At 33.9% G+C, this 13,717-nt stretch overlaps 2 protein-coding genes across 3 annotated transcripts; both read right to left on the bottom strand.

The window, feature by feature from the left end:
• Window positions 1-326: 326 nt before the first annotated feature.
• On the bottom strand, window positions 327-4,131 carry LOC132744165 (arylsulfatase I-like). The gene is made up of 2 exons (XM_060732783.1): window positions 4,066-4,131; window positions 327-2,479 (listed from the first exon to the last, which is right to left on the bottom strand). The coding sequence occupies exon 2, from the start codon at window positions 2,467-2,469 to the stop codon at window positions 970-972; it is 1,500 nt and encodes a 499-aa protein (XP_060588766.1). The 5' UTR covers window positions 2,470-2,479; window positions 4,066-4,131; the 3' UTR covers window positions 327-969.
• A 5,511-nt stretch (window positions 4,132-9,642) lies between these two features.
• On the bottom strand, window positions 9,643-13,481 carry LOC132744166 (arylsulfatase B-like). 2 transcript variants are annotated; one of them, XM_060732784.1, is made up of 3 exons: window positions 13,393-13,422; window positions 11,819-11,902; window positions 9,643-11,385 (listed from the first exon to the last, which is right to left on the bottom strand). In XM_060732784.1, exon 3 carries the CDS (start codon window positions 11,369-11,371, stop codon window positions 9,920-9,922), a length of 1,452 nt encoding a protein of 483 aa, XP_060588767.1. In that variant the 5' UTR covers window positions 11,372-11,385; window positions 11,819-11,902; window positions 13,393-13,422; the 3' UTR covers window positions 9,643-9,919. The 2 variants fall into 2 exon arrangements, with proteins under 2 accessions (XP_060588767.1, XP_060588768.1); XM_060732785.1 differs by lacking the exon at window positions 11,819-11,902 and having other exon boundaries at window positions 13,393-13,481.
• Between the last annotated feature and the right edge of the window lie 236 nt (window positions 13,482-13,717).

Below are 13,717 nucleotides of genomic sequence, written 5' to 3'. Positions count from 1 at the left end.
AAAAAATTCGCGGATTGGAAAGTCCGATGGGGTCGTATAATCCATTAGCCGACTATTAATAAATTGAGGTCATTATTGGTGTCTTAAATGGGATTAACAATACGCTAGCCTTATATTGTATTGGTAAGTGAATTGTGATCACAAATAAGCACAACATTTTCTCGGCTGGAAAAAAGCTGGACTTCTAAAATAATGTTTCTTGATAATTAGTATACCACAAAGCATAAATTCAAGCAGAGATTTCTGAAGGCAACTCTAATATAGGCCACAGTTCAATATTTTGTTGGGGAATATTTAATATGACTTATTCAAGTGACAATGTTAGCTAAATTTTTCTCTAAGTACGACCAAAAGAATAAAAATCCAACATTATTTCTCAGTTCATTCTAATTGTGCATACTTTCCATAAAGACTTTTAAAGCGTCATAGCCAAAGATATCGCCTGATGAAACAACGGTAATCATTATTTACCTTTCTAAACACAAAACCAAACATATAAAAGTTTACTTAACATGTACCATACATTTTTTCATACTTCACAATAAAATTGTTTTAACATATATGTTGTAAAAAAATGCGGTTTAGTTTTTGATGCAAAACGTATCTATGACTGAAACATTTTTATAAGGATAAAAAGCTTTCTAAAATACATCTAGTGAGTTCTTCTTAACTTATGAGTATTTGTGTCTGCATACATTGAAAAAAAATCTGTTTTTATGAAAAAATTAAACACGAAATACGGTTTAAAAAGAACATAGTCTCATTAATAAATATGTATACGGTGTATAAGAGGAAAAAACATTGTATAGCGTCATGTAAAAGTACATTTTACTCCATTTATTATCATTCCCGAAAACTTATTGTCTGTACCGAATATACACATAATTATATAGGCTGAAAGTTGAGTTGTCATGACTTGTGTTGCTCGAAGAAATATTGATTTATTAACACAAAAAGTTATGAAAAAATCTAACACCATCCGGGCATCCAATGACCACCATGGTATTTGGGGTTAGATTTGTCGTCGTTCTTTGGAGAGTTTGGTTTTACATATGCTTTTCTGTACTCATCTAGTTTAGCCTTGAGTTTTATGACAACATCTGGGAGTTCTTTAGAGAGGTCATTGTGTTCTGTTGGGTCGTCTTTCAAATTATACAGACCATCTCCAGACCATGTACTATTCAACCGATCTAGATCTTTGTAACCTATAGTGACATAATCATTTTGTTGTACTGATACGTCTCTGCTGCCTTTGCCTTTACTTTCTTGTGCCGGTTTGTACCAGCCCTGATAAGGACCAGGATATCCGGATATCAGCTTAAAATCGCCCACTCTTATGGCCGCATGGCCATTTATTGAAAGCAATGACTCATCTAAGTTATATACAAACTCATTCCTAGCCGATTCAGTGCCATGGCTAATTGCTTGCCATTGATCTAGTCCATCAATACTTTCATCTATGTTATCATCAGAGCTACCAGCGGCTGAAAGAATGGTCGGATGCCAGTCAACGGCGTGTATTATTCCTTCGTATGTAGACCCTTTCTTCTTGATTCCAGACCCTGAGACAAATGCTGCAGCTCTCGTCCCCCCTTCAAATATAGTTATTTTACCACCTCTCAAAGGATAATTGTTACCACCATGGTCAGTCCAGCCACCGTTGTCAGATGTAAATATGAATAACGTGTCCTCTATTAGTCCATTGTCAGTTAAAGCTTGAGTCACATTACCAATAGCTTCATCCATAGCCGACACCATACCTGAGAACTTTCTTCTATCATCATTGACAATATGTTTGTACATGTCCTCAAACCGTTTAGGTACTTCTATTGGTTCATGTACTGACTGGAATGGAAGGTATAGGAACAATGGTTTGGTCTCATTGTGGTTACTTATAATATGCTTTGCTCGCTCTGCATAAACATAAGCTGAATATCGATTGTCTGCTGGTATAGCCTTTATACCGTCATTGAAGTCAATACCATTTAGTGTTGTTTTGTTGTAATAATCCTCCTTTCCATTGTAGTATCCTAAAAACGAGTCAAACCCACGTCTTGTAGGCGTGCATTCCAAATTGCAGAATCCCAGATGCCACTTGCCAATCATGTGTGTGGAGTATCCAAGTTTCTGTAACTTCTCAGGAAAGAATTGCATTGAGAGAGGGGAGCATACTGGTTGCTCTGCCGTTATTACATGCTGTAATCCGGCTTTAAATGGATAAACGCCAGTCATAAAAGAGTGGCGAGAGGGCGTACATACTGACTGTACATATGAAATATTCAGTATAACCCCTTGTCTGGCAAGCTTGTCAATATTTGGAGTTTTCATGTCTGGATTGTGGAAACCAACGTCATTCCAGCCGAGATCGTCCGCTACAATAAACACAATGTGTCTGGGTTGCTTTTGTCCAGACGACTCACGCATCATCATTACCATAAGTACCACGACCGACGAAAACCTGATATACATCGTTGTAGCTCTGTAATTAATAACGAAAAAAATATAGTTACATCAAAATAACACAAAACTTTAAAATGGTTGGTATTGCGCCTTTTTAGTATATTGTTTTAGTATATTCCTTGAGGTTACATGTTAACGTAGTAGTTCCTGCTCAGATAGTCATTATATGTTTTTCTAACCGCTGACGTCACATATCTATGTACGGTATGATATTGTAATATATTATTCAAAGACCTTTTTACAATACGATATTTTTATAGAAACGGACGTAGCATTTCGAACAAGCGCATTATGAGTATGGCAAGAAAGCAATAACGAAATAATACATTTCATCAATATTCAACAACACTTTAACAATTTTATGTAATCTAAATGATTAATTAGTTGTAATAATAATTTATTCATAGACAAATAACCGATGCAACGGTGAATTTAAACTACTTGACTTGATTATTTCTGCATTTACACATCCATGGTCTTCCAAATTTGAAAGATTTTGACTGAAAACCTAAATCATGTACATCTTTGGGCAAAATTCTATTTTTATTCTCATACTTAAATGCCTTGTGAAATGTGACTTTAAGATATGTCATCCGGAAAACACTAATGTTGGCATGCCTTAAAGCGGTTTGTACATTAAACATGATTTGATATTGATGGCTGATATAAGAAAATAAGAATGAATAACAATACAATGATCTAAAAGCGCATACTAAAGTCGTCTGTTCAAAGTGTAATTAGACGACTTTCTCATAGAACAAAAGTGTTTAAGATAAAATTTTATTTCCCATGTTTTACGGAATATTGCACAATTGGTTCTTTACACTTTATTTGACTAAGAGGATTAGCAAGGTGGTAGTGTCAAACAGATGGACACGTGTCGGTTGTCATTTGTTAAGCTTTGGTTTTTTTGTTGACGTATGTTTGTTGTTGTTGTTGCATTTTGGTTGTGGTTTTTGGTTTTTGTTTTCTATTTTGGTATTTTGTTGTTGTTGTTGTTTTTTTGTTGTTGCTGTTTTTAGGTGTTTTTTTACTAACTCGGCATTGTCTATGGACTCTTTATTGCATTTCTACGAAGGGCGATGATCTTTTGCCCTACGCAGTTAGAGCGTACGTGAGAAAATACTACATCCAGTCGATGTTTCATAGCAACGGACCGCGTTTTAAAAGGTCTATAATACTATAATGCATGTTTATAACCGCCGATGTTGCACGTTTCCATAAACATAACTGTTAGATTATTGCGCATCAAAACTTTTTTCTACATACGACATATCAATCAAGAATCGTATAATTTTTTTGCAGGAGTCACACTAATGCCTCTTTTCGTCTGCAAAAGCTCTCGGACTTAGTAAACGACTCGCCATATTGGGCTCGGGCTTTAAATGAGTATACGAGCTTCTGCAGATGATAATGCTCAAAAAGGTGCATTATGTAACATAGATTTAAAGGGCATTTACTATTTTACATTAACATAATAATACACAAAGTAAAAATAGTTTGGTCAAATGAACCAATTTCTGTTAGTTTCAGCGTTATTTCATATGCATTTAATTTTTAATATATAAATGTAGTTATATTTCTTCAAACATAAACAATACTTACCAAATTCACAGAGCCTGTTTTTATGTCACATTATACTTCAATTATAACTTTATTTATAGTTTCAATGTAAACAGTTAAAAACCGGGATGTTTATTTATAGAATTGTTTCTGTACGTATGTGATAACCTCATCATTGTACCTGATAATAATAGGTATAAAATACCAATGGAAACAGATAATGTAAATTATAAAATAAAGAAAACCTGATCACGCTCACGTGATTGATAAAGATATAACAAAATATCATTATTCTCTTTACGTATCAAATTAATAAAAAATTTAAATTAATCAATATAAAGAAGTACAGATGGACTGGTTAACTCGTCACATTTCGAACTAAAAAATTGTTTTCGCTCCGTTACTCTTTGCTACGAAGATTTGACTACATTGCGTGTTGGGTTGCCTCAAATTGACCTTTACGCCATGAATATTAATGAGCAAACACACATTTCATTGTCAAATAAGAAACTCCATTTCAAATCAAGTTCGTTTAATCATACAAAATGACAGCGTCATTATTGTTCGACAAGTTAACTTTAAAAACACTTGAAAAAAATAACCTTAAAGAGCTGAAACATGAGCAAAAAGATATTTTAAAGGCTTCATAGGAAGGCGGAGACCGTTTTGCTGTCCTTCCGAAAGGTTTTGGTAAATCGTTGCACTATCAAATTGTTTCAACTAAGCGCAAGTTATCTAGCGAAACTGAAAGGAAAACAGTGGTGGTGTGCACGCGATTATTATTGCTGATGCAGGACTAAGTTCAACGACTTAGGTTGATTCTTGACATCAGTACACTGTACTTAGGTATGAAAATTATGTTAAGACATGTAAATGAAATGCGTTTATTACATGTCTCTTATAATTACGATAACTATAAAATGAATTTAGTAGGGAAATATAGTTATGGGTTAACCTTATGTTTATTATATATTTATTTGTGTATGCATGCATTGATATGTTGATTTTACAAAATTTTGTTAACAATTTCGAAACATAATATTGATTTAACAATGGACAAAAGATCCCCAATTAGAGCGAACAAGTCATCTAACATGCATTTTGTACACAGTGTATGTGCATTGCTGAATATACATGTTGGGAAAGGTGCTTTAAAGTTTCTATCGTGCTCGTTTTATGCATTCCGTTTTTTTCTGACTACCACGAGTTCGAGTCATATGAAGGTCTTTGAATTATTTCAAGTGAGGAATATATGGAGCTGCCTAGGAAGATTAAAAGTTGCTTAGATGCTACACAAATATCATCGTGCTAAATAATGTTTTTCTTGTGTTATATTCATGTAAATATATTTGATGTACCACTGTTCAAGAAGCACCACTTCAAAGTTGTGACAGGTTATTTGATCATTTATATAAGAAAAAACTCAAACTCCACGTATGAGGTAGTTTTTCAGCATTTTTAAATTTCTTAAAGTTATCAAACTATCGCATATTTTTTTCCTAATTTAAGCCAAAGGCTTTTCCCAAAAAAGATGGAAAAGGCCCTGTTTAATAAACCCTAATAACTTTTATTTGGTTTACAAATACAAAACAAGGCTTTAAGTCATCTTATTAGTAATGCTTTACTACCTAAAGCATAAATGAAAACCCTTTCAAATGTCTTAAACTAATAAATATTAAAAAATCACAGGAAGAACTAACGTTTTTTCTTATGGGTTGGGAAATGTTCTGGGTGGGTCATGTTCTAAGAATATTTCATCATAGACCCTAAAGTCATAGGATGAAATGGTGAAATATACTTAGTATGATTAGTGTATAGACTTATATTATATGACACTCATACAACCAAGTATTTCTGTGTAAGATGTCCATGGATTTGGTCTGTGAAACTTTTACTATCTGGTCACTCACTTAAAAGTATATTCAATGTAAAATATTACAAAAATTAGTATTTTTTTACTGAATTTAAGTATTTCATTTCAGTTATAATTTAAATCTTAAAATGTATCATTTTAGGTGAAACTTCATAGGCAGACATAGAAATACATCATAGTAAATTTGACTATAAGTTTGGTTCCTCAGAGCTGTTGGTTAGAATTTGTCAGCTGCGAGAAGTTCTGAAAACTTTCACAGTGAGCTACATAGTAGTTGATGAATGTCATACTGTAATTTCATGGTAAAGAATTTCTATACAGCACAGTTTAATCAGATTTTGTATTGTCATGAACAACAAGTTGTGTGACGATTTTAACTTTACTGTTAACATAATATTGAATTGTTAAATGAAGTTGATCTGAGCTTCCTCCTTTTCGGACTGTTCAATATCTAGTTTGAGTGTATGTTGTATTTCAAAGTTGGCAACCCAATATTAGAGAGCCTGGTCATTCTGCGCATATGTACATACTTGCCTAGCTCTATATTGGTGTCAATGACTAAACAATTTAGTCTCAGCAGGATAAGAGTTAGTTCATGCAGAATTTATTTCAGTTCGATTATATAGGAAGCTAAAATCAGTTAGACACACACTCGGATACGTTCCTGGTACCAGCCAGTACCTAGCAAAAGCGTAAATTTTCTTGCTTAAGGAAACGGTTTGACATTATTTGAACTCACACTGCTTCATACCCTTAGATAACTAATTTGACTTGTTAAGAATTCGGCAAGAATTCCAGTTGAATAAATCTAAAATATGTATTTTCGTAATGAAGAATGTGTTATTCATATATTAATGTCTAGGGCTATATAACATATGTATTTAAATACCAGCAAATGACTGATAAACTTCCAAGTTTATAAAAGAAAATTAGTAAAATACATTCAGAGGAGAAGTAATGATATATGATATGACATGGAAACAACCTTAATTATGTATGAAATCTTGTATATTACACAAAATCGCCGCTTTTGAGTTTACTTTGAAATACTGATTGTGAATGATGTATGATACAAGATACCAAATAATTATTGTATTTTTATTATATATTGACTTATTATGATGTCTGGGTGTATATAATCATTTGCAATTTCTTATTTACAGGGGTGAAGAAGATAAAGGTAAGGTAAGGGTAACACGTTTGAGGTAAAATAAAACAAGACATCCGGATGGACATGATACTAAAAAGAATAAAATAATAGTTTTGTTGTCTGTCCTCTCGTGAAATCTGGTATAAATGAAACTTTGTCTTAACCCTTTCCCTCATGAGCATATTGTGAAAAATGGCCGTTTTCAGTGAAAAGCCTCCTGTTACAAGTTCAAACTGCTATGAAACTATGAAAAATGCTTCAATACTAATCAAACTTGGCACAAATGTTGACTGGACCATTGCCTTTGTAACGACATGCTCAGTCTTAAATTTCCTGTTACCATGGCAACGAGGGGACATCTCAAAATTGCCAAAAATCACTATTTTGCCTCGATTTTTTCCATCAAAATTTATTTCAAAGTGCTGCAACTTCTCAAGGGATTGAGATAGAGTCAAAGGCTTTTCAGCGTTGGTTACACGTTACCTTATGATCGACCTGGGGTTATTTTCAGCCTCTCACAAGTCCAAACTTTTCTTGGCGATGACGGGGGACTCCGCCCCCCTTCAAACCCCCCAAACAGAAGGGGGCACATCCCCCTTCTGGCAACCCCCTGATGTATCTTTTGGATGGGGGGCGGCGCCGAAAATGTGCTCACTTTTTTAGCAACATTTCTCAAATGAAAACATGTGTTTGGGCCCAAATAGGACATGTTTTCAATATTTCAGGCCAAAAAGAATTCGAAAGTGCGTTGTTTCGCGTATATATGAGGTAAGGGGTTAAATAATCTGTCCAAGTGTCATGGGATAAAAAGCCAGAAACAACGTAAGTGAGTAATGACATTACCACACTCTTGTTACAAAGGCAGACCCTTTTCAAAATCAGTAAGATGGGTATCTATATATTAGGCTAGATCTACTGTCTAATACAAGATGGTTTGATCTTTTCTGAAAAACATGTCACCAAACAATACAAAATACACAGATTGATACATTTACATTAAACTATATGATTATTGTGTATCTATTTTACCCATACATAATAAAGCTGTTCAATTTAATAAGATGTTATTGTATTTATCCCTACAAATAAACAATATAGATTCAAACATGAAAATAAACATATACAAATGTATTAATAGAAAAGAATGAAAAAGAGATTGAGAAAGACAATAAAAGAAAGACTTGTTTATCTACTAGTTTCCGACCAACACTCCAACGTTAACGAGCATTAAATTAACGTTTAAAATCCGTTGAACAGTTTATTTTCATCTTCGTCAGTACTATTTAATAATTTACTTTATTTATTTATTTATTTATTTATATACTCTTTTCAGCGGTGAGGGACAAGTGGTTTGAAGTCAACGGCCATGAATAAAGATTGATAAAACATTATAAATATTGTGGTATATAATTCTATGTAAGAATATGAGGAATCAGATACTTTACTTGAATGTATTATCTTAGGAACAGCATACAAAAATAACGTTTGAAATCCACTAATAATGGATAATGAATCAGAAGGTACCATTTGACAGTTAAATATAGCGCAAAAATAATACTGTATCTGTATGGCAAACATATTCATGTAACCAATATATGGGCTGAAGGGAACTCCACCGAAGCCAAAAAGCCTAGATTTATTGTATCATTATTTTGATGTAGTCAAAATATACGATTCTAAATTAGAATAAATGAAATACTGCTACTAAAGTCTGTGAAAATCTAATACAGTCATTTTGTTCTTTGACAGTACCACCTGACAAGCGCGGGTTTGTTTGTTTCATAACACTAAGAATCTTCCCAAAGTACGAGTTAACATTGAAATGACCATTCAGGCCTTGATAGTGTAAGTGTAGATATGGTTTAAGCTGTATAAATCAACTGAACATTTGTATGTTTCTTGATAATAAGTACACCAAAAAAACTTTAATTCAAGAGATGTCTGAAGGCAACCCTAATAAAGATCGCTGTAAAATATTTTGTAAGGGAACATTTATACTGTGTTTACTTGTTCGTATGACACCTTTTGCTAATTATTCCTCCAAGTACGACCATAAATATGAATATAAAAAATAACATCCTTTGCCAGTTCATGATAGTTGTGTATACTTTACATTAAAGAAAATCAGAGGTTTTTTGAAATATGATAAACAAGATCAACAAGGAAAGGCGACGTTCAATGAACGCAACCCCCAAACGACCTAGCAACAAAAGCCAGTGGCACGGAGCCCTGGAGGACCCTATACAAAAATAGGACAGTGCGCAAGGCACGGACAAACAAGCCACACATGTTTCCAGATAAAACAGCCATATCCACTATAGACCTTTCTAAACACAACACGAAACATCTTTGCGTTTCCTTTACGTGTACCGTATATTTTAGATACTTCAAAATATAAAAGTATTAACATGCATGTAGCAGAAATGCAGTTTATTTTTCAGATTCACTACAAAACGTATATATGACTGAGACAGTTTTTATATGAATACAGAACCTTTCTACAATACATCTAGTGAGTTCTTTTCAACTTACGAGTATTTGCGTCTTCATACATTGGAAAAAAATATATTTTTATCACAAAGTTAAAAACGAAAAATGGTTTTAAAGGTTTTATCTAACCAGTATATAATATGTACATTCATTGTTTTATGTAATTGTTTAATGTATACGATGTACAATATATTGTCATGTTCAGGTACATTTCATTTCATTATTACTACTTCGACCAACTCAATTATTGTCCGTAACGAATATTTATATGCGGAAAGTTGGGTTGTCATGACTTGTGTTGCTCGTAATAATATTGATTTATAATAAACAGAAAGTTAAGAAAAATGTTTACAAAGATCTAAATATAGCACAGAAGTAAACATCTAACACCATCCGGGCATCCAATGACCACCATGGTATTTTGGATCAGCTTTATCATCATTCTTTGGATCATTTGGTTTGACATATGCTTTTCTGTACTCATCTAGTTTAGCTTTGAGGTTAATAACAACATCTGGGTGTTCTTTAGAGAGGTCATGGTGCTCTGTTGGGTCATCCTTCAAATTGTACAGACCATCCCCAGACCATGTACTATTAAATCCAGCAGACGCGCCTTTTAATTCTTGTTCCGGTTTGTACCAGCCCTGATAAGGTCCCGGATATCCGGATATAAGCTTGAAATCACCTACTCGTATGGCAGCATGACCAGTTGTTGGATCGATTGAGTCATCTAAGTTATAAACGAACTCATTTCTAGCCGATTTAGCGCCTGTGCTAATCGCATTCCATTGATCTAATCCATCAATACTGTCATCTATGTTATCAACATAGCTACCAGCGGCTGAAAGAATTGTCGGATGCCAGTCAACGGCGTGTATTAGTCCTTCATATGTAGATCCATTTTTCTCGATTCCAGACCCAGAGACAAATGATGCGGCTCTTGTTCCCCCTTCAAATATAGTTATTTTACCACCTCTCAAAGGGTAATTGTTACCACCGCGGATAGGCCAGCCACTGTTGTCAGACGTAAATATGAATAACGTGTCCTCTATCAGTCCATTGTCAGTTAAAGCTTGTGTCACATTACCAATAGCTTCATCCATAGCCGACACCATGCCTGAGAACTTTCTTCTGTTATCATTGACGATATGTTGGTACATGTCTTCAAATCGTTTAGGTACTTCAATCGGTGCATGTACTGACTGGAATGGAAGGTATAGGAACAATGGTTTGGTCTCATTGTGGTTAATTATAATCTGCTTTGCTCGCTCTGCATAAATGTAAGTTGAATATCTATTGTCTGCTGGTATAGCTTTTATACCGTCGTTGAAGTCAATACCATTATTTCTGGTCTTATTGTAATAATCCTCCATACCACTGTAGAATCCTAAAAACGAGTCAAACCCACGTCTTGTAGGTGTGCATTCCAAATTGCAGAATCCCAGATGCCACTTGCCAATCATGTGTGTGGAGTACCCAAGTTTCTGTAGCTTCTCAGGAAAAAATTGCATTGAGAGAGGGGAGCATACTGGTTGCCCTGGCGATATAGTCCCGTGCTGTAATCCGGCTTTAAATGGATAAACGCCAGACATAAAAGAGTGACGAGAGGGTGTACATACTGGTTGTACGTATGAACTATTCAGTATTACCCCTTGTCTAGCAAGCTTGTCAATATTTGGAGATATTATATCTGGATTGTGGAAACCAACGTCATTCCAGCCGAGATCGTCAGCTACAATAAACACAATATGTCTGGGTTTCTGCTGTCCTGACGACTCACGCAGCATCATTATCATAAGTACCGCGATCGACGAAAACTTGATACTAGTATACATCGCTGCAGCTTTCTCTGTAATAAATGACGGACAAAATATAGCTATCATATCAAATAACTTTATATTATTAATAATAACACAAAACTTTAAGTAAATTGCATTGAAAATTTTTGTATTTTGACTATTGCGCATTTTGTTATATATTCCACGAATGTATACGCCATCATAATAGTTCCCGCTATATTTTGTCGGACTTCTGACTTCATATTGAGTTTTTATTATTTAAAGGACCGTTATCACTAAGCCATTTTTACCATACGATAACAAGTTTGAAGGGGGAACACGATTGACTCGTAAATTATAGGCTGTGTATGCAAAATCTATGGAAAAAACTTTCTATTCTCAAGTTATGTCACTTGGAAAACAGTAATTTTGGAATGACTTAAAGCGGTATGTGAAACGCGATTTGATAATTATAACAGATATAAGAAAACATACGGGACTCACAATCAATTCAATGATCCAATCGCCCATATCAGAGTTCTTTGTTCAAAAAATACTTAAAGAGCACTTCAGCTTTTGTTTCGTTTTCTGTTGGAAAAACAAAATATGTGTTGTTTCAAACTAAGTATTTTAGTAATTTTATTTTGAAAAGTGCGTCATGTCACTGTTAATCCTTCTTCAAAGCAAGGTTCCGAAAGCTATATAGTACGTGTCACATGACATTCGTACCGGTGAACAAACATCCGCATTACTAGTTTATATAGAAAGGGCGGACCGGAAGATTAGAGGTATGGTGGAGGTACCTTATTGTTTATGTATTCCATCGTCGGCAAAATTCATTTGGGTTTGCGACCAGCATGGATCCAGACCAGCCTGCGCATCCGCGCAGTCTGATCAGGATCCATGATGTTCGCTATCAGTTTCTCTACTTGTTATAGGGTTTGTAAGCGAACAGCATGGATCCTGATCAGACTGCGCGAATGCGCAGGCTGGTCTGGATCCATGCTGGTCGCAAACCCATTATGTTGGGTTTGTCGTGATGCGGCTCATTTGATATCTTAATTCTTTTGATTTAACAATAAAACAAAACGATTCATCTAAACATAACACATTAAACCTTTAGAAAAACTGATGGCCGCTTTGAACTTATTTGTTTGACTTTTAAATTTTCTGTTTGGCATCACAGTCTAATTGGATAAAGGATAATATCAGGTACACTGAAAACTAATAACATGTTCATGAACATGCATTATCACATGTTCTGATCTTTTTTCAGAATTAAAATTTACTTCGATTTCATATGCTATCTAAATCTCTTTAGTTATTTATATGAACTATTTCACGAACAATTGAGTAGAATTCTTTTCTTACTAAAAAATATATTTCCATATTTTAGCAACAATATCTGAATGATTTTCAAGTTTAACGTTGTCGCAATAGGGAATTCTTAAAATAATCATCTTAACATGGCAATGTTGATCACAAAGCTATAAAGGCATATCTGGCTTTTTTTTGTTAAAAGCTATTACCGTCAACCAATACATTTCTATTGTCCTACGCGTATTGCGCATGCGCGAGAAAATACTACATCCGAGAAAATACTACATCCAGTCAATTTTTATAGCATAAAAGGTCTATAATAGTGCATATAATTGCACATTTTAGTTGAAAACCCCATTATAATAGATAGCTTACTGCAAAGATAACACATGAAGTTTCGTTATCAAAACATAATTGTTAAATGACATCGCCTATACATGTGAAAGGCAGAATACGAAAAGCCAATGAACCATATATCGTATACTTTTATGCAAGAATCGCTCTAATGCACACAAAGGTATACTATAGTAAACTAGATTAAAAGAACATATACTTTTTTACATAAACATAATAATACACAATTTAAAAATAGTTTGATTACGAACGTCAATGTTATTATCTTTTTATATTTACACCAATAGACAGTAACTGTTTAATAAATCAAAAAATTTGTGAGATTCAAAAGTATATCAAGGTTATTACATATGCATTTATCTTTTAAATGTAGTTATATTTCTCAAACATAAAATAATACTTACCAAGTTCATAGAGCCTGTTTGGTTATATGTTGTTATACTTCCTTTATAACTTTATTTATAGTATAGCAATGCAAACAGTTAAAAGCCGGGACGTTTATTTATAGTATTGATTCTGTACGCACGTGATTACCTCCCCTTTGCACCTGATAATAATAAGTGTAAAGTACTTATGGAACCATATTATGAAATATTATCAAATCAAGAAAAATCTGATCACCCCCACAAGATTGATAAAGGTATAACAAAAAATCATTCTTCCATCAATATTTAACAGATAAATCAAGCTAAACTGTCTCACTACAAAGAGTTAATACTGTGAGGAATT

This window comes from Ruditapes philippinarum, unplaced genomic scaffold (assembly GCF_026571515.1).
Source record: "Ruditapes philippinarum isolate M1 unplaced genomic scaffold, ASM2657151v2 ctg4166_1_1_1_1, whole genome shotgun sequence".
NCBI classification, from domain to species: Eukaryota; Metazoa; Mollusca; class Bivalvia; order Venerida; family Veneridae; genus Ruditapes; species Ruditapes philippinarum.
This window is presented reverse-complemented; position numbering and strand designations above follow the sequence as displayed.

What these genes read in the sequence shown, in the direction of transcription:
- LOC132744165 (XM_060732783.1), bottom strand. Translation starts at nt 2,469, where the DNA reads ATGTATATCAGGTTTTCGTCGGTCGTGGTACTTATGGTAATGATGATG.
- LOC132744166 (XM_060732785.1), bottom strand. Translation starts at nt 11,371, where the DNA reads ATGTATACTAGTATCAAGTTTTCGTCGATCGCGGTACTTATGATAATG.